Source organism: Poeciliopsis prolifica, unplaced genomic scaffold (genome assembly GCF_027474105.1).
Source record: "Poeciliopsis prolifica strain line A6 unplaced genomic scaffold, Auburn_PproV2 SCAFFOLD005, whole genome shotgun sequence".
NCBI lineage: Eukaryota > Metazoa > Chordata > Actinopteri > Cyprinodontiformes > Poeciliidae > Poeciliopsis > Poeciliopsis prolifica.
The window spans coordinates 14,766,202-14,787,639 of NW_026562380.1; the positions used below are offsets into that span (position 1 = coordinate 14,766,202).

The 21,438-nt window shown below is 39.2% G+C and overlaps 1 protein-coding gene across 8 annotated transcripts; it reads right to left on the bottom strand.

Annotated features, from left to right (window-relative positions):
• Window positions 1-21,235, bottom strand: LOC129359763 (pleckstrin homology domain-containing family A member 1-like). Of its 8 annotated transcripts, none has more exons than XM_055029635.1 (14): window positions 21,125-21,235; window positions 15,820-16,042; window positions 12,470-12,526; window positions 12,319-12,364; window positions 9,763-9,860; window positions 9,253-9,384; window positions 8,036-8,176; window positions 7,255-7,323; window positions 6,709-6,773; window positions 6,522-6,585; window positions 6,268-6,357; window positions 4,978-5,051; window positions 2,642-2,716; window positions 1,212-1,567 (listed from the first exon to the last, which is right to left on the bottom strand). In XM_055029635.1, exons 2-14 carry the CDS (start codon window positions 15,958-15,960, stop codon window positions 1,336-1,338), a joined length of 1,284 nt encoding a protein of 427 aa, XP_054885610.1. In that variant the 5' UTR covers window positions 15,961-16,042; window positions 21,125-21,235; the 3' UTR covers window positions 1,212-1,335. The 8 variants fall into 8 exon arrangements, with proteins under 8 accessions (XP_054885602.1, XP_054885610.1, XP_054885604.1 ...); XM_055029630.1 differs by lacking the exon at window positions 1,212-1,567 and adding an exon at window positions 1,782-1,896; XM_055029629.1 differs by lacking the exon at window positions 2,642-2,716 and having other exon boundaries at window positions 5,011-5,051.
• Window positions 21,236-21,438: the final 203 nt, after the last annotated feature.

A 21,438-nucleotide genomic window follows, 5' to 3' on the forward strand; every position in this document is an offset into this window, starting at 1 on the left:
CACATTTTCAGTGTTTATTTCTTTCAAGTCATCCACTTAATAAATAGAAACAATTCAAACACCAGACTGAAATGGGAGTGAAATAGCTTGAGTCTAGTAAACTGAAGACAGGCACTTAAAAGAAAAATAAAGATGAGTGTGCATTATCTAGTAGAAATACAGTGAGTTGTTTGTTTGTGTTTTTTATTCAATAACTCTGTCAGGCAGCTGCTTAGAATTATACTGAAGGTACAAATACAGAAAAACTCAAATCTAAAGAGCATTTAAAACAAATCAGCCAACTCACAACAACAAACGGGTCTGTAAATAAACAACAAACAAAAAGGTCACCTGAAGAGTTGAGATATTTGCATGCAAATGAAGCGAGTGACTCATTTCAGTGTTTTTATGTATCTGTGATGTGTGGGGTGACTCTTACCGTTTAGTCAAAATGCACACAAGTTCAATGCTTTTTCACTTAAAATCTCAGCAAAGCACACAAAGCAAGGCGTACGAAAATGTAGTCTGAAGAAGACGCCGATTCAGCCTCTGACTTGATTCTCTATAGAGAATCCACTAGAGCTGGGAGAAAGAACAAGTGGCAGCTTTACACATTAAGATGTACGTAGCTATAAATGCAGACTAAAACTTAAGAGACACTTGAAAACAAAGAGGTCAGTGGAAGATTTTCAAGCAAGAATACATTTGGCTGCAAACATTAACTTCTTACTGTTTTATCCAGTGTCAGTTTGTTTAGTGTGTGAATGAACCAGGGAGTCTAGCATTAGTGGATTTACAAAAACACAACAAAAAGCAACTCTATAGTTTAAAAACCCTTTTCAGACACTGAGGGGAAAAGCTTGTATTGTTCAAAGCTCCCTTATTTAGTTGGCACAAAGTAGTTTATTAAAAAAAAAAAATCCCTGTGCCTATGTGTGTTACAATAAAGCTGACGCTGAATTTCATTCACAAGAAGTCAAATGTGTAGCTTGGCTCGGACCCCATCCAGAGTCCGGGAGTTTGTGTGAACGCTGGGTCGTCTTTGGCAGACGAGTGCGGGTTGGCGGTGTGGATGGAAGCGCTCCGATGATGAGTTTGTGTTACAGGTTGGTTTAGCAAACCAAAGCCCGGGTTCACGGTGTGTCCTGTTAATCCGAGGAGCAGAGGGGAGAGATCCCGCGAGCGATGACGAAGGCTTTCAAGTCCAGTTCAGAGTCGGTCAGACCTCACTCACTGGCAGATCCGCGTTGTCGATGTCCAGATGTGTCCGGGGCGCCTGGGGCTCGAAGCTGCTTCGGCGTCTCCACGGCGACTCCTCGGAGCTCGCCACGGTGACGCTGGCGGGCGGCTGGGAGGTCACTTTGCTAGGCGCGTCTCCTGCAGGGACAGGCGTGCTGGCGCGTGGCTGTGAACGGGGCGTGGCAGCAGGCTCATGAAGTGCTCGCTGTCCCACGCCAGGCTGCGGGCGTGCACCGCACGCGACAGCATCGCCCCGCTCTGGGTTGCATGGTGGCAGGGCAGGTATTGGCGCGCGAGGGGCGGCGGCAGCCGCTGGGCTGCGGTAGAACGTGGGACGGTTGCCGTGTTCCTGCGGCGAGAAGAGGGAGGCGGGGGGAAGGGGAGGAGAGAGGGCGGCTGCCGTTATTGACTAAAGCGCATCTCTGCTAAAGGTAGAGTAATTTTAAAAAGACTGAATGAAGCACCGGAAAGTGGAGTCTGAAGCAGCTGGAAGGTTGTAGAAGCCTTTAGAGTGTGGAGTTAAGACTGGAGATAGTGGTGGTAGTATTGGTAGCAGGGAGAGAGGAGTGTCAGCGGGTTTAGGTTGCAAAAGGAAATTGAAAACAAAGAGCCTTTGGAAGAAGCAGTGGCTGGTTGTCGCTTAGTATTTCACAGCTTTTCATAGTCACTTTTCAGTCTCTGAAAGATAAACAGAAGCAGGAGAAGAAAGAAAAACACAGCAGAGGCGGTGAAAAGCAGAGAAGTAGTTGGCACTGAGCAGCTGGTGGAGGGTTAGCAAGACAAACATGGCAGCATTAGAGCTGCAGCGTGAGCTTCTGGAAACTGCTGGAGTTTCCAGAAGCTCAAACAGAACTTCATCTCGCACAACAGCGCGGTGGGACAATTTGTGCCTCCGCAAGCTTTACTGAACTGAAAAAGTTGTTGTTGTTCCTGAGAGATATGTAAAAAGATTTAAATTCATCTTTTATTGCAGTAGATTAATTACAAGCTCACAGTTGAGAGGAAGTCCTCACAATGGAATTACATTTAAAAATCCCACATCAATAAATTGCTGTTTTTACTAAAATATCCATTTGTCCAATTATTGGAAACCCAAACAAAAGAGGCTCTTCTAGTAAGCAAACCAAGACTTTCGGTCTCCATGGAGAAGAATCGTTATATTGAACCAAAATGTCCAAAAGCTCAATATTCAGGAAGATTCTCATTTTTAGAATGACTGAGACTCATTTGTAGGAATATTTTAGAATTTTACAAATCTAAAAGATTGTGACGCAACAACCCTGAGTGTGTGGTTCTGCGCGCGCAAATTCAACGATTAAAGTTAGCGTGCACGGGTTAAAACGTTAAACGCACAGCGCACACAGGTACACGGAATCAACAGGTGAACACGCGTCTCGAAAGAAAGAGGAAAGAACAAACATACAGGCAGCGGACAGGAGGGAAGAGGAGAGACAAGCAGGATGTCACACATCTAAGACAGGTGCACAGCTGCAGCAGACTGCAGAGAGAACAAGTCACGGAGGGGAAGAGAAGGTGTGAATGACAGCAACAGTGACAAAGACAGAAACAGTATTCACAGCCGAGCTGCCGGAAAGGTTCAGACAGTCACTGTGCTACTTGTGCAAGGTTCATATAAATATATGTACATCTGTACATGCAGATATTTAAACGTCAGTATAAAAAGGTGAAGAAAAACAAGAAGAGCAAAAAAAAAAAAGCTACATTTAAGTGAAGTTTTCAGCTATCAGATGTATCAACTGCACAGCTTCAGATTCCTCAATAATATTGCACAGTGCTAATAAAATGATCATAGAGGCCTGGATTTAACAGAGAGAAAGAGTCGTTTTTTTTCCCCCTTTGTTCTTTTGTTTAAAATCAGCCACTGGATCTCTTGTTTTTCTAATACAATGACTGCATGTCACTCACAAGTCGCAAATAAACTGTATGACACATTTATTTTGGACAGTCTTTTAAATAATGATACATTTATATTCACTAATTAATCTGACCACAGAGGATCCACAACTTATTGTAAGAAAGATAAGCAAAAGAGAAAAAAAAAAAAAAAAAACAGAGAAAGGAGGTAAATGAAAAAGCATCAAGAGAAGGGGGACATAGTGAAAGGGCTTTCTGAGTTATGGCAGCCATGTTTAGGATGCGGTTGGTACGAACAGAGGTGTGAAAAAGTATTTGCCTCCATATGGATTTCCTCTGGTTTGTTCTTTTTTTTTTGTCACACTTACATTTTCACATCAGCAAATTCTAATTCCAGAGAAAGACAAGTAGAACAAATGGATATGAAGAGAAATTTTTCTGATGTGGAAAGAGTATTTTCCTCCCAAACCTAATTATGGGTGGCAACAAGTATTTGTAACACTGTGGGGGAAATTTTGGGCCACTCTCGTTTGCAGAATTGCTTCAATTTGCCTATTTAAATGAAATGCCTCTTTAAGGTTATGGCATTCAAATGCTGACCACTCTTTTGTTTTGTCTTTTTCTTCTAGTAGCCATTTAGAGGTGGACCTGCTTTGACCAATGTCCTCACCACTCCAGGGAAAGTTCACCACTGGTTTATGTTTTCCCTTCCGTCTTCGCTGCTAGCTGTGAGATTCAGCCTTAAAATCGTCTGTGTTTCTCGTCTGCGCTTGAATTTTTCATTATGTCAGGCCAAAATACGTTGCTTTTTGAGATCTTCAGCTTCATGAAGTCAGAAAGTGATTTTTTAAGGGTCTGGAAATAATCATGTTTGGTTGTGAAATTGAGTCAGAAAGTGTGACTAATCATAGTTAGTTTATGAGGTTCATTCTGAAGAGGTGCAATTAAATTTGTTTTATTTTTTTTTTAAACACAGGCCTTTGTTGGTTTGGACAGCTTTTGCCCTTAAAAGTACATTTCATTCATTTATTCGGGTTATTTTTGTTTGACATTAAAATTTGCTTTATGAACTGATGAATTTAAATGTGACAAAAAAAAAGACATTTCCAGAGGGAGCAAATATCCTTTCACAGCAGCATACAAATTAAAAAAGAAAAAAAGAGAGCACTAGCTATGCATTTAGACCTTAGCTGCTCTGATGGTAGCCATTTTCACACATTCAATTCCATCCTAAAAAACATTCTCAAAATATGTTTTAAAGTTGTAGTATGGGCAAACAGAGATGTGCACAACTGTGTGCATCACTGTGGACACTTCGGTTATAAAATATAAATGTATGCAGACATAGCAGCAAGATGAGATCTGCAACTTCATGTTCTTTTTTTTTGTTTGTTTTATTCATCCGTTACTCCCGTGAATTCATTCCACAAACAAGTTGGCCGATTTTAAATTATTTAAGAAACAAAAATTCAAAGAAAAAGTCAACTTGAGTTTTAAAACTCAGCATCGGCACTAATAGTAGAAAAACTTAACTGTCAACCATGAATATCATGAGGGATGATGCATGTTTTCAGATAAAATTAATATTTTGATAACATAGGCCTTTTGGCTCCTTTGTGCTCCTGCCAGATTCTTCCCCCTGTTCCCTTTCACATCTTAGGCAATGCGTAACCAAAAATCACCTCCTGCAGATTTTATAGAAGAAAAAAAACTTAACCTGCAGCTGAACATGTCTCATGTTCAATGTGTGAAAAGAGCAAATATCCAACAACCCAAGCACCAGCCAGCGAGAGGGGGAAGGAAATAATGATAATAATAATAAAAAAAAGGTACTGGAAAGGTGAACTTATAGTTTGCAAGGGGGATTTAGACGAGCTGACATACGTGCCGCTGCACTCCCCGATTCGAGATGTATACCTCTGTATACAGGGGTTCGACAGCCGTCTGGCCTGCCGCATCTGCAACAACACAGTGCACAGCAGGATTAGAGCAGACAGGCTGGGGGTCCCGATGCGACAGGATGGAGAGAGAGAGAGAGAGAAAGAGAGAGAGAGAGAGAGAAGAAGAGGACAGTAAGAGGAAGAAGAGGACAGTAAGAAAAAAGGAACAACAGCTAAAGAAAAAAACAGAGATGTGGAGCACAGAATGATTCCAGTGTAACCAGGAAGTACCAACGCAGACGTGTTGATTACTTCTTGGCACCTTTCAGTTTTAGCTGCTTTTATAAGACTATAGTAAATGAATGTCATTTGAAGAACAGAAAGTTCTATGTGGTTTGCATTCAGCTGAGGATCCAAAATACAAATCTTTAGTGACATGCATCATCTGCTGAGTATTTAATAGATGTCACATTTTAAGAGGACACTTCAGTAAAATAATATGGATATGGTTTGTGATTGGTAATGAGGGGGTGATAAAAAAAAAGTCTCTAGGAGCGCACCGCAAAATGACATCATAAAACACAATCGTTTTTTGGCTTTTTTCTTTCTTTTTTTTGAACTAAGTGCTTTGCGAAACTGTTCATACTCCTGGAACTATTTCCTGTTCACAACCACAAATTCTGTTGTAGTTTATTGGTGTTTAATGGAACGAAATAACATGGAGGGGAATGAAATGCTTGTTTGTTTGTTGTTGTTTTTCTGTTGTTGTCACCTGAAAACTGCAAATCACTTGCATTTGTATATTTCTCCAAATCTTTTGAGCTGGAGTTCTTCAGTTACTAACTTGCTGACACTTTTCAGGTTTTTATTTGCTAAAACAAAACCAGATTATGCATGCTTCTCCTTTCGCTTCACAGTGACACTTTGTGATCCCATAAACGCCAACAAGAAATTGTGGTTGTAACATGACAGAATAAAAAAGAGGTTAAAGGTTGCAGTTTTCCAAGGAACAATTTGAAGACAGGGTGCATGTTTCCACAACAAAACTTACTTTGAGCTCGCCTGCTTTTAGGTTCTAAAACTGCTACCTCATATGGCATAAATGAAGTTTATCAAGAAAAAAAACAGGTTAGTTGTGTTTTGGCTTCAGTAAAATTAACAGTTCATGCTCAAGAACATCCACTAAAAACAACACACATTAGAGTTTCTTCTGAGCCGAATCTTCCTACCACTAGATGTCAGCGTAATTCTCGACTTCTGCTTGTGTCCATGTGTCACAGTGAATGGTACTTACTGTGGCAGCCGACCTCCCAGGTCCCCGCTGGGCTACTATGGCCCCTGAGATAGCCTTTATCCAACTGTGCATCTCCACTGGGCTGTCCGCCTAATGGAGACAAAATAAACATATTCATTAATTAAAGTATTAGAGAGAGAAATCCTATGGATTGGATGTAGAATCCTTCGTTGGTAAAAGAGACATAATTCAAGAATCTAACAGTCTGATCTGAGATAGCTGCTACACTGATTTTATAATCACAGAAAAGACACCTGGATATAAAACGTCCTCGACGTCGTGACGACTTCAAAGAGATTATCTCTCATCATGATGTCACTAGAAGGAAGCCAGAGACAATTGAAATCAAATTCGACATCAAGAGCTGATAGAAATCTGTCTTTATCAAACACAAAGACGTTTATTGTACACAGCGGGAAAATGTCGGGGCATGTTGAATACCTCTGTTTGCACTCCTGGACCTTATGAACCTCCTTTAGTGGGATCATCCTCAGAGGCTCTTTCTCCTAAAGAAAACAAAAAACACCCACAATAGAGGATGAATATTATTATTTGGAGGCATCTTAATAGCATAATTATCAAAATCAATCCAAGTTCATTTCTGACTGACAAGAAAAATTGCAAACTTTTCTCAAAGCTTATAATTTTCTTGATTGTTAGAGTGTCCTTGAGGATGTTGATAACCAAATACAGAGATAAACGCGTCAAATAGGGGTTGACACTGTCAAGGACAGGGTACAGGAGGTGCAGGTTGTCTTGAGGACAGCTTGTGTGTGTGAGTCTGTGTGAGTAAAACTGGCTGGAGCTAGCAAGACGTGACAGGACACGTGAAGGCAGTGAATTCCTGAGACTGCGAATAAAACAAGCTGAAACATGGGACTGAGAGTGATGTTACTCCTCCCACCACTGGCAGGAAAAGCAGCTCCACACTAAACATTTTTGTTAAAAAAAAAAAAAGATTTTTATTTTAACCTGGAAGTTAATTACCAAATCTGACTTGAAGTAGCTCATAGCGTTTTCCTCAAGGAGGAAGTAGCGACGCTTCCAGTTCCTCATCTGGAATGAAAACACGTCAAGTTTGTTAGCATTCCTTCCAGGAAATTTAAAGGAGAAACTTGTCAATATGCAGCTTCACTTGGAACAAAATCTTCTGTATAAATAAAATACAAAGCAATATAATTATTATAAAGTTTGCATCTTACATGAGTGATTCCTTGAGAAAGTAAATGCTCAACTTAAATATTTCTAAAAAGCCACATGTCCAAATCAAATTGCAACTTTTCGGTACTTCATTAAACCTTCTTGTTATTTGCTTGAATACTCTTTTTGTCTTCAAGCTTAAATGTAGGAATGAAAAGTCGACATGGCAACATGTTTTAGAAAATTGTTTTTCTAACAAAGCTTCCTATAAATCAGGTTGAAAACGGTTTGATTCTGGTCAGCAGCTCATTGCTTTATGATTCTCTAAATGTTCTTCAACACAGAGGCAAGCCTGCTAAACCGCAGCAGTTTCAGAGACTTTACAGTCTTTCACATCCAAGGTGTTTACCACAAACTAATTTCTCTTTTGACAATAATTTGTAGGATTAATAACACATATATGACACTTTTTAACAATTGCCAATCAACTTTTGATGCCAGTCTCTCCATCAAATATATTAGTGTTTCACTTTTAGTCTAAATTTGGAAAAACATGTAAAATAAGGACCTGAAGGATTTTTCTGAAAGCCAACATGGACTCAGATAAAAAGCCGTCTAAAGGCCTCACCACGGCTCCTTGCTTCACACAGTAGCCTGACTTGATGACACGCTGTTCCTGAGCCGGCCTGCCCAGGAAGTACGGCAGCTGACTGTGGGAGCGCTGCAGCGCCTCGCGCTCCGATCTGTTCGCAGCGTCACCGCCTTCATGCTGAGAGGAAAAACATTTTATTGACATGTAAAGTTTAAACTTTGCAACACAAACACAATCGTTATTAGGTTAAATTTGCAAATTGATAAAGTCCCTCCCCAAAATATGCGGATACTTAATCCAATATAAAATATTGAACATAAACTAAATAACTGCATTTTTATTTTATGTTTTAAATGAGAATAGAAAACACATTATTATTATTCAAGGATATGAAAGTCTAGCCTATTCTCTGCAAACAAAGTGTGTTTTAGTGGAAATAATTGTTTACCCATAAATATATTACTTTTATTTCTATTAACTAAAGGTTAGACAAGGTCATGCATTTATTTACACCTTAAACAGGATTCCCTTGCACAAGCTGGTGAAACAAAACAAATTATATTATTGTTCATCAAAATACACCAGTTATTTTTTGATGCTATTTTATAGTATACTCCTGCAAAGGACCTTTGAACAAAACGTCCAATTATTATTTATCTAAATAGTTGCTTTTAAATGAAGTTTAACAAATTCAATTTCTATTTGAAAATTTTCTGGAAAATTAAAAAGAATTAATAGATTATTATCTGAACTGATTGTAATCTAACGTTTTCCAGGCTTCTCACTGGAGTTTGAAAAAAACCCCCAACTTGACCAGTTTGAGTCAGAAAACTTCATGTTCACTGTGTGAGAGTGTTGGCACAGAAAAGAAGAGAAAAGAAAAGGACAGAAAAAGAAAGAAAAGAAGAGAAAAAAAAGGACAAGAAAAAGATAAGAACAGAAAAGAAAAGACAAAAAGAGAAAAGAATAGAAAAGAAAAGAAACGAAAAAAAGACATAACATAAATTTCAGAATCAGCCAAATTAGGATCTGTCTTTTGAGAGATGCATTCATGGCCACTGACGCACAAAGCTTTTTGATTGCAACACTTTCATTATCAATGGAGAAGATTCAGGAATCATTTGATCTGTGTTTTGGCCAAACTTAAATATCAAGAAACATATTGTAATTGCTATTCTCATGTTTACCCTGAAACTCTGAATAGTTTCCCTTTTAGGTTTATGACAGGTTAATTTGGTGGAGCTGATGTTCACCTGGGTTTGGGTTATGATGGGAACTCCACCGATTATGTCCGTCCTGTAGGAAACTTGCTTCTTGGGCCCGACGACGTCTGGCAAAACTTTCTGGTTTTCTGAATTCTGGTGGCTTTCTGACGACTTTGGCACCTTAAGAAAAAAACATAAACGTTGTATAGACAGAGACAGTTTGTAGCCATTAGCTGTAGTAACTCTACTACATTTCTCAATATTTTAAGTAGAGAAAACATCAATTTGCATATGCAAAATCTTCCTGGAGTGTAACATATTTTAAATCCATTTCCTCTTTGTCAGGATAGCATTTATGGAGAACAATGGAAGCAGTCCTTTATCCCAGACTTCAGGAAAACAATACAACATCCTGTTAGTCATGTTTTGACTCACTTCTAGTTCCTTGATAGAGTTTCTTAATCAGTTCACAGAAGAAAGAAAAAAAGGAAAAAAATATGAGCTAGAAAAATTAAGAAGAAAAGGAAAAGCTGCATGTTGTGTGTTTGTGTGACTCACGGTGATCTTGGTAGCTTTATTGAGAGCGTTGACCCAGTCTACAAGGTCCTGCTGATCATTTGCCTGAAGGAAGAACTTCCTCATCCCAGCATTGATGACTAACAGATCATAAAACAGGAGTGGGAACAATAGAAAGGGTGAAATTAACTTTGGTTCCAATGCCTCCATCACAGACTACATTACTACTCCTACAACATCACCTTCTGAGACACTTAGTGAAACATCTAATGTAAATATAAACTAAAAAGGCAAAGATGAAGTGTTAATCCAAAACTTTGCCATTCTTGCACAATAATGAGTGTCAGAATGAAGCAGCTGCCCCTTGTGACTGTGATGATGAAATCAAACTGAACTGAGGGAGTTTCCTACACAGTCAACAAGATTTTCTTGTAAAAATCTTTTTATTTTTTGTAAAAATAAATAAATAAATAAATAAGAATTATTCAAGACCCAAAAACTAAATACCATCATATGTTCAGAGTCTCTGTCTTTCCCAAATGAAAGAGAGAGACAAACTTTTACATGTTTTGCATTTTTGAAAGTTTAGTCAGAAGCTGACTGGATGGACTCCTTTCTCTTTCCCATGGATCGTTAAGTTGCGCTATTCAAAGCTTCCTTGTATCTTCTGCTTCCTTTACACGTCACTGTGATAAATTACATTACAGCTGGGCTGATTTACCTGTCAACTAGCAGCAGTAAAAGGCACAAAGCAAACTCTGTGGCACAATTAAGATCATTCATTTTGAGCTCCTACTGAGAGCGGAATGACACTTCTCTCTAAATAAATCTGTCTGTTCTCTGGTTAATGAAATTATAGTGTTAGCCTTTCTCAGATATGTTGACCTTGTCTTTGAGGAACACCAAGTGTTGAGTAAGTGTTTTGGTCTTGAAAGTAGAGTGCCAGAATGACAAATCTAGGTGTAACCAAGTCAGGCGACGGATCTGACTCAGTTGTAAAACTATGCACACTGGTGGGAAAACCTGTTCACCTTCAACTCTCATACAAATACTTCAAACCCACCCATGCAGCAATCGGCTTCAGAGATCTCTGATCTCGGTTTTCTAACGATACAAAATACTGTTGGAGCACAGGCTAACTTTTCTGAACACCACTAAGTGCCTGAAGGAGCGAGGGGGAGAGCAGGACTCGTGGTTATCAACATGTGCTGCACAAATGGCCTTTCAAAAATAACTTCATCCAATCTCCAAAGCAAGTCCCAATTAGGATGCTGGCATCCGGCAGAAACCTCAACAAGGCATGTGGTGCGCACGCAGCTGGACAATGTGCACTCACACGGCAACATCAACACGGTCGGCCATTCGTCGCACTAATACTTCCTGTGATTGAGTTAGATGGAAGTGAAGGAGAGGGACAAGTCAACAATAACAGAAAGGGAAGTTTTTTTCCTAAAGAACCTGATCTGAGGTAACTGATATATTTACGCAACACCATCATGTTGTCCTCAAAGGTGTGTGAAGTCAAGTTAAGATCTTTGCCCATTTTGCCTGATATTTTTTTTTGTCTATAATGTCTCTAAATATGGCAGGAGAGTTGCTGAGTTGGCACTAGTGGTGTGACTATCGCAAACTGTGGACTTGCAGACATGACCTGGTGGGCGGGTCTTTCAGTCTAACTTCTCTCACAGCAGAGCAGCAGTCCTCTATTGCAAAAATTTGACTATTAGACTTTTGCTGATGAAAATAAGACTGGTGGATAACATTGGCTTTACATTTAAGTATCAGACAATCACACATTTCTCAAAATTAAGGAAATAGGGACCAATTTATTGTAGCACCCCTCATGGGAAGGCAAGCTCTCTAAAGGACGTTAATGTCCTTGTTTTGGAGAATAAAGTTGTAAAATATAGTGTAATGGCACAAGAGGTGAAATATTAACATTTAAAAGCTTAAGTAGTAATATAACAAAATCTATGCTGAGAATATTAATGTTTAGTTTAATGTAGCCTTAAAAAAGCTAATTTAGCAAGTAATATGAGCAAAAATGACTCTAAGACATTTGTTCTACTATAGAGCCATATTGCCGTTTATGAATATATATAATGATACATTAAACAGCAACACATTACATTCTAACATGATTCGGTATTGTATCCTATTCATTACACTTTTAAAAGCTGCAGTGATCTGTCATGTAGCACTCACTTATCATTGCTTGTTCACACTGAACTGACTAATCTTCAATCACGTGTGTGTGTGGGTGTGTGTGCGTGTTTCAAACACAGCTCTACCTTTACACATCCTGAGGACAGACAATACGAGTTGTGTGTGGAGCCACCATTGTCCACCATGCTGGCTCTATCTTAAAAACCAGCATTGATGGAGCTCTGATTACCTCCAGTAAAGCCTCAGACAAAAGTCAACAGAACAGCAGTCTAGTACTGCATATGTAGGATTACAAAGAACATCTTAAATGTTATTATGAACAAAAACAAGACTTTAGATCAAAACTGTTGATTAAGATGTTGTCAACGAGACAAGTCAACCAAACAGACCAAAGTTAAATAGGAAGATGACGATGTTTGGTTGTGTACTTACCAAAGCAAAACTCTGCTTTGGGCCTCTGCTTGGTGGCATCACTGACCTAAAGATGGATGAAGTACAAAGTTTCACCTTCATATTTAACTAAACTGTTTTATTGAAACTGTATTAGTGTAAAGGAAGTTTCTGATGGTATATGTTCCTTTACCTTAGAGATGTAGGTGAGCTTGAGTGAACCAACACAGTCTGCACCAATGGGCAGGTTCTACAGGAGAACAGCAAAACGAGGAATATTGCATTAACATGCTTAAATAAAACATACAAAAACACAAGACTAATGTTGAATTAAGTGATGTCACAATCTGATTGCAAATGTCAATGCAGAATAACAATCTCTAAACCAATCGGATCAGGAGTTACTGACAACTCCCAATCTTTGTTTTTGGTAGACGTTTAAGCATTTTTAAGGGGTAAATCTTTAGAAATCAAGATCTAGTTTATGTACATGTCTTGCAAAACGGTATTATAGTTTGGCCAGGTTATTTTATGGGTCAAATATGGGTGTTTTTCAAAGAAACAACAATCGGCCAATGCCGATCGTATCTACTCCCACAAAGGTCTGAAAATCAGCTGCTGCCCCCTTTTGATCTGCCGTTAGAGGGCTGACTGTCAGACCCGTCCACCAGGTCACATCTTCATGTGTGCGGTCAACAAGTCACCCATCTGTTGCCAACTTAGCAACTTTGTTGATATATTTAGTAACTTTTCAGACATAAAAAAAACAATGTCTTCATCCAAAATTAGAGTCAAAGTCAGGCTTCCCATTTCCACCACAGGTGTCCTTGGTGCACATGAAGTGGAAATTATCAGAAAACGCCTCCTGAATGAGAAGCAGCTGCAAGAGACAAGTCTCTTGGAGAGAGACTTGTCTTCAACCTCTTCTACAACCGACTTCTACAACCTCTACATTGGAGAACCTAAACTGCACATTTGAATGGACCAGAAAGCAGAAGAGCAATCACAGCGGATCAAGAATCAGCAGGTTTTATGACCTGTATTCAAGGAACGCTCACTTGAAGACAGCAAGGTGCACATTCTGGACAGGGAGGACAGATTGTTTAAGAGAGGAGTGGAAGAAGTCATCTATATTAAACGTAAAAATATTAAACGTAAAAAGACAACAGTAAATAGAAAATTTGGCCTCAGCTTCAGTCTTTCTAACACTTTCTCTGCAGGTTGTTATGTCTCCCTATGTGGTTATTCGGCAATTCAAACCTTGGAACGTGCGAGCAAAACAGCTCACATGAAATCATTAGAGACATGTTTGAATCACCAGGAAATAATGAACCAAACACCTAGCTGAGTGTGGCTCGACTCCTGTGATTTTTCTAACTTTGACTCATGAGCCTTTTACCTAAACCAACATTGTTCACCACTAAAGAAGCCTCTTGGTTGAGAGGTGAAACATCGTCAAGAAACGAGACAAATGTATCAAGAGACAAATGTATCAAGAGACAAATGATCAAAAAGTCAATTAAAAAAAACTGGCTAACTCAAATGCAAACTGCAGTTGAAAACGGCAAAAGCAAGATGTGAGTTGACCGAAGACTTCAGCTGTCACAAGTTGAGTCAGAAATGTCTTCAAAAACAAAATGATAAAGCCGCACAAATTATTTGGTAACATGTTGTCATGTTGTGGTTTCTTAATTTAGTAGACTGCTGCTGCTGCTGCAAAAAAGAACAACATCTTGACGTTGACCTTTAGAAAACCAAACATGTACCGCTGTGAGAAAAAGAAAGAACAGAAGAGGCTATACAGCAACTGGAAGGTCACTGGAGTTAGGTGTGGTACTTAATGAAATGCAGTGTTATGTTACCATCCCTTGAAACAGCTATATGTATGTAGCAGATATACGTTTTGAATAACATAATACAAACATCTGGGAGTGACTCTGAGTCCTAAATTGAATAAGATGGGAGAATCTGTGCAGGCAGCTCAAGCTTAGAGAGAAACACAAGAAGGCTTTTTCTAATAAAATGTAAATAAAAACCTTTTTGTAAATAAAAACTTTTTTTATTATTTTAGTCAGAAACATAAATGATTTATAAACACACACACACACACAAAAAAAAACACTTGACAAAGGTGACCAAAAAGGGCAGGATAATGTTTCTAAGTCTAACTTTAAATTTGCAGGATTTAACAAATTACCATCAATATGAGAAAAATAGTCCTATGTCCAAAGTATGTATATTTATTGAGTTATGTACCATTTATGACATATTACTTCATTTTCTTTAACAATATTTTGTAAAACAAATAGTGAAGTAAATATTCTTATCTTCATGCTGGCATTATCCCACAAATGAGCTCCAAGAACACTATTTTTAGCCTTTAGTCTTAAATTATATTAATGTTCCGGAGTATTAAATATTTTCAAACACGCTTCAGCAAGGTTTTTGATTTTACAAAGACATTTTATAATAAACTTTGTCTTTAAATTTATAGATTGAAAAGTTAATATATAAAAATTATTTTTAAAGGCAATTAACATTAAAGATTTGTTTTCTAAAATGACACTCATTTTATATAGTTTTATTTTTGAAGGTTGCCTAAAAATCTAGAAGGCTTTCTTGAAAGCTTATTGATTGAATGGAAACTTTATTTAATCAAGTATTAAGACTGTAATTCCGACTTGGTCAATGCCCGGCCTTAAATAACTGATTGGAACATTTCTAATTGTTGAGCTGAAGTTTTATCTGAAAATAAATACCTCATAAAAATCTCTGCAAAGCACGACTGTAGAGTTCTGCACAAATTTACTTTGGCTGCACTCCATTACCACCATTTTTACTGCTTTGCTCTGTTACTCAAATTAGGAGATTCAGATTTAACATCATTAAAATTTTAACTTTTGTCAACCTATAAAAAGAGAAGAACTTAATAATTTAGCATTTCTCATGCACTGCATCATTTATGGAAACGTTGCATGACATGGCTCTGACAGATACAAAGCAAACCAAAACCAGCATGAGCGCGCACGTACACACACACACGCATAAATAAGTAAAATGAACCTCACATTAAAAAAAAAAAAAAAGCAGGAGTGTAAGTGGAGTTCCTCAAACCCTCATCCTAAATGATTTACAGCAGTGTGGGCCAACAGCTAAAACCCAGACACACTGTTTGCCCTCAGTTACTCCTGGGCTTAAAATATGTGCTTCCCAATTCTGTCAGCTAGAATTACATAATTACAAGTTCTCCTGTCCTCGTGAAGCTGCCAGGCGATGGAAACGTTTACCGTACTTAATCCTGTGCTCATGATGAATGAGAGAGGTTGGCTTTAAGTTGCTTTCAGCTGCAGGAAAGCTGATCGTCGTCTCAGATAAATGGCACATGGCATTCGGCTGCTTAAAATGACCAGCACTCCATCGCCAGAAACCTTACAACAATCTGCAGCTGCAAGAATTGCTTCTTTTCCTTCTTCTTTTTAAACCATACTCATTTCTTCAAGATTAAAGGTAAAGAGCTAAGCTAACACCAATAGCTGTGCATACCTGAGGGTTATCCATGAACCACACCAGGCTCCCCTGCTGTGTGTCCAGGATGAAGTAGCGTCGCAGGAACTTGCCGCTGTTCTCGTTCTCCTCGATGTCCAGGAAACCACAGATGCGGTTCTGTCGGTCCACATAAGGCATCTCGCTGCCGGGACATTCCCCGGCCTCGTCGGGCCGGGAGCGGAGAAGGAGGAGAGGGGGCGACAAGGATCGGGGAGAATTCCTTCGGGACACAGAGAGAGAGGAAGAGAGAAAGAAAAAAAAAAAGAGAGTGGAAGAAGCAATTTGTGAGGCGGGAGAGGGTGGTTGTATTTCTCCTTCCTTCGTTTTGCATCTACTGTGGTCTCGCTGCCACCTGGAGCTCACCAGGCACCAACCAGCCAGCAGATCATGTGACAGTAACCACAGCCCGCCCTTTTATCCTTTTATATCAGCCTCACCCACTCTCTCGTCGTCTTTTTTTTTTTTTACTCTCCTTTGGCCTCTTTTTTTTTCTATAACACACTCTCTCTCTCGCTCTTTCATACTTCCTCTGTGCCGACGCTTGCTCTCTCTATTTTTTTTCTCCCCCCTTTTTCCTTTGCAGTCGGCTCCTTTTTCACTTTCCGAGCTCTCTCCTCCCAAATGCCCACTCATCTGATTTGGCAAGCCTCTGTCCAACCCCTTCTTACTACTCCCTCCTTCAGTTCAGCACTCACTTAAGCATAGAGAGAGAGAAAATAATAATAAGCAGTTATTAACCTGGTAAGTCATATCCCTAGGGGAAAAAGAATTAAAAAAAAACCTTTGTATGTTTAATCAACAAAAAAAAAAAAGGAGTCGATGCTCGACGCGTGTGACTGCTCACATCTCAATGTCAAAGCTCTGCGAGGGTGGGTGCCGAGTCACTGTAGACATATTGTCGCATCAGGCTGTTTAAGCTGTTGTCTTTTTGGAGACCAGGCCTGAAATATGGGACTGATGTGTGTCGGTGGAAGGCAGAAGATAAAGGGGCTCTTTCTCCGCAACATTATGTGCGCTGTGTGGGTGGACAGGGAGAGATGGTGGTGGTGGTGGTAGAGGGGGGCACAGAGGGGACAAAAGGCTCAGTTGTTATGCATGGACTCTGGGCTGGGAGCATCTCAGCGAGTCCCTGCGTGCACCAGAGTTGTCCCGTTTGTCACACAGGCAAGAGAGAAGGGGCCGCAGTAAGAAGCAGCTATCTCAGCACAAAACGAACACCGACTGTCACGAGAGGCGGCCGGGCTGAGTAAGTGCTCCTGTGAATCCAGATGCTAAGGAAGGATTGTGGTTACGATGCGAGTTAATAGAGCATCCTCTGAGTGAATGATTAATGTCGACCAGGTGTTTAAATTGAACTTGCTTTCTGAAAAGGTGGATTTTCTTTACGTTAAAGTCAGATTTTGACTGAAACTCAACAAGCGCGCTCCCTGAAGTTTGATGTGCACAGTGGCTGCTCCTCGTGTAAAACATGTTGAAAGTTGCAGGTATGACCATAGCTGATTTTACAAACAGGCTTCATCTGACTGGAGGTTACATTAACATATTGGAGGAGTCCAGTCAAAGTCCCCGACCTGAATCTGATGATGAATCTAACGATTAGGATGATGGCAAAGACCCTAATCTTTCCAACCGCAAAGACCAAAAGATAATCATCACAATTAAAAGGGTATAAATTAGGGCTGGACGATAAATAGATTTTATTGATTAATCTAATTTTTGGCTTTGAGAATTCATCTGGACATCGATATTGCAAAACAACGCATTAATGCCTGCCTGGTAGTTGAAATGCTGGAGGTTTCAAACTTACTAACATGGCAAATACATCTAGAGAAAACGATTCCTAAGAAGTCAAAAAGGCAAAAATGAAAGTGTATTGTATTCTGAGGCAGACAAACAGGAAAAGCCAAAGGACACTGACAAGCAATTACACAGGCTGGCTTCATTTCACACCCAAAAACAAGTCTGGTACAAAGAATCAACACTATATAGTACCAAATCAAAACTATAAAGTACCAAACTGTGAAGGGGACCAGCAACCCCCCATTGCCATGTTATATGAATTAGTGGTGTTAATTCAAGAAGACTTTTTGCTTTAAAATAATTTATAATTTGAACACCCAGATTGAAGGTGACAAAACAAGCTGGTCAGAATCCATGGCAATCTGCCACACAAACTCTAGCATAGCAACAAAAAATAAGATGGAAATGTTTTATTTCATTTGAACAAGTTTCCTTTTCCAAAGTGCCTGCTTTGTGAAACATTATTATATAGCTTGTACAATGTCTTGTTTTTTTATTTTTTTTTTCAGACTTACACTGCAGACGTGGAGTTCAGTTTAATAAACCCCATTATTTATATATTACCAGCTATAAATATGACCAGTCTTAGTTTTTTTATGTCACTTTGAAACCCGGTCAAATAACAAATAACAGGTTGTTGGTTTCCATGAGCCCCACTTAAGGTGTAGGCGGCAGCGGTTCTTTCCTCCGTCTGACCCTGAAAGCCTTGGTGCTGATGAAGCAGCCGCGTTTCGGGGTCAGCGTTTGCGGTGGTGGGGACCGAAAGAAAGCATTGGTTTAGAAATGAAACCGGTTTGGTGGAAAGAAAAAGAAAAGACCCTTTCTTTCCATTAAACTCTTTCACTTTCAATTTAGCTCATTGTCATTTAATTAGTCTTCTCAAGATCAGAACTACAGCCACTGACTTGATCCTAAAACCCTTATGCATAGTAAGTTATTTTCACACATCTCAGTTTTGTATTAGAGTGAACTTTGGAAAATCTCAGTTAGAAAGCTAGTCCAAATTTGGCTGACAGAGAAAATGGATCAACTCTGATTTCTGACTGATTAATTGGTATATATAAATATTTTCCATGATGAAAAATGTCACTGCTGTCAGGAGTTTTTGTAGCCATGACTAAACAAGAGTTTCTGTGGAAAAAGTATGTAATTTTACCATCGTATTAGGCATAAACTCAAACCATAGTATTAGGCATACACTCATGCATTTTCTTTCTTTCTATCAAAAAAGGTTCTTTGCAAGAGACATTTTATAAACAAAAAAATAGTTTCTTTAAAAAAAAAAGGAGTAAGAAATAAAATGCATCTGAGAATATAAATCTGCTGCAAACACACGTACATAGTCTGACTTGCAGATAATGCTTTGAGAGCTGTTAAGACACGGATTTGATCAGACAAGTTTAGTAAAGACCTGGTTTCCACCCAATTTTCATGTAACAAATTCTTTACTAAAGGAACCCACCCAAGAAAATGTTTGACAACCTGCCCGGCTGTAGTCGCATTTCAGACTCCGTGTGAAATTCACATTTATTTTCATGTCTTTTGTTAAGAAAGAAAAAAAAAAACATAACCCACATTTTATACTTCTAGTCTCTCATTATGGGAAAACTTAACACTGAAACTTGTTTTCAAGTGAACAACAAAAACAAAAAACTAGTAGTAAGGGCTTATTTGGTGATACTTTAGCAACAGTGTTTAAAGGTATTCCTAATCATCACAATATTATATTTTACATAGAAATACTTAGCTATTTTAAAGACACTACCCAGGCGTGTATTGTTGTAACTGAGTCAAAATAGAGCTCAATCTCCACTGGAGCAGTTCACAAATTATGTTTTGTTATTGTTTCTGTAATTGCACCAAAACCTCCTGCTCCTTGTGTGTTTTTGGGTTAGTGAAGCACATAAATCAGCTAATCAGCTGATTCTGGAACACAATGTTATGGGGGAACAACGCATTTCTATTTGGTTTCCAAATCAGTCGAGTTGCATTTCAGTATCAGCCGAATGTGTTTGATCCAAAGTGTCGCTCTACTGACCAAACCATTGCCGGTGTTAACAGCTGAAGCAAACATTGACAATTATTATGTTCAGAGATTTATCTGGCATCAGTCTGTTTATATTTTTAATTTGTACAGATTTGCCACTTTTAAAGTGAGTAAATATCATGTTCTGCAGATCACTTAGAAGAGTTCCTGATTTACCAGCGAAGCGGCATGGCACACAATCTGAACTCATAACTTTACCTCATATGGACAGGTTCTCTCTCTGGCTGCTAATCGAATAATCCCCCCCATCCCCTCTCATCATAAGCCTGTCCAGTGGTCATCTTTGTGTGGAAGTAGCAGATGACGCAGAAACATCACTGGGATCAGATCTTAGCGATTTTATTACAAGAGGGCTAATACGGATCACAGAAGATCTGACAGTAAAATATGGCCATCCGGTTTGCCCTTATTCTCTTTGCAAAGAAACAGATAATCACTTCTGACAGAGAGATCGGATTAAAAACTAAAGCTCTACCAATCAGAGTTTTGTGGTTGATGAACAATCCTATTTTGGTAAAGCTTTCTACAGTAATGAACTCGATCGATCAACTTGTGCACATTTTGTACTCTGCTTGTCCAGTCTTCTTGTTATCTGTACCTTCTCCAACGTGACTTTTTGACACTTCAATGATACTAAAAGTAGTTAATCTCGAGTCTTTTTCTCTTAACAGAAGTATCCACACTGAAGAGGGTTGTTGTCAACTTGACATGGTAGCACTTAGCATGGTGGGTTATGAATTTCAAAAAGATCAGGTTTCTACCTTTCCAACTTGCTGTCACTAGCAAACCATGGTGAATGTGTATTTGGCATCAGAACGCCTTTAAAAAAAACACTAAAGAACAAATTAGGGTGTAGCAGAGGCAAATTACTGTGAAGGCCTTGCTCCCAGGAGGTCAAAGTGCAGGAGTGGGACAGGTGGATTCAGTTCAACTTTCTGCCCATAAACTTCTTTTAACAGAGCAGATAAGGCCACCAGGTTTGACTGCCACCATCACAAAGCTTCTTTCAGTTGAAAGGAACAACCAGGACGTCAAAGTTAAAACGAGTTTTCAATTGCAACCAACAAAAAGACTATCTGTGCTTAAGTTTACCAACCCAAACGCACGAAATAGCATTAGAATGAGAGTGAGCTAGTCTTGGTTAACCTTTGACCATTTCGATTACCATAACCCACTGAACAGCTGTGTTAGCAACAAAATGAACACCCAGGAATGTTCCAGGTTAGGTTAGCTCTCCAGAAACAAGCTGAATGATCCACAAAATACATGTAATAGTGTAAATGTCCCATCTAAAACTATCGGGAATCTGCTGGGAGAACTACAGCTTGCGTTAACGGCTAACCGAGATGACTGGGGTTAGCCAGCTTTAGAGGAAAATTAGAGGAAAACTCACAGAAAGAAAAGCTCAGAAAGATTAAGCTAGTGGCTTTCCATATGAAGGAAAATATAGTTTACCTCCCAGCGTTCAACTTCCTACCAAGCGGACGTCGTCTTGGGGTTGTTTAGTCTGTCCTCTGCGCCGCAGCCCTCAGCCCATCTCAATAGATCCACAAGACAACAGTCATACTGCTGCTCCAGGGTGAACACAGATCGTCTGTTGCGAAGATGTTCACTCTGAGTTTGACTGCACTGGATTATAGCTGCGACCGAATGCACATGAATGAAATAAAACCTTACAATATGAGTGACTTATAAACGTCTTACTGTGACCACACTAAAATATTGAGTTTATCAAGTTTCAAGTTTTGAAACACTGTAAAATTGTGCTA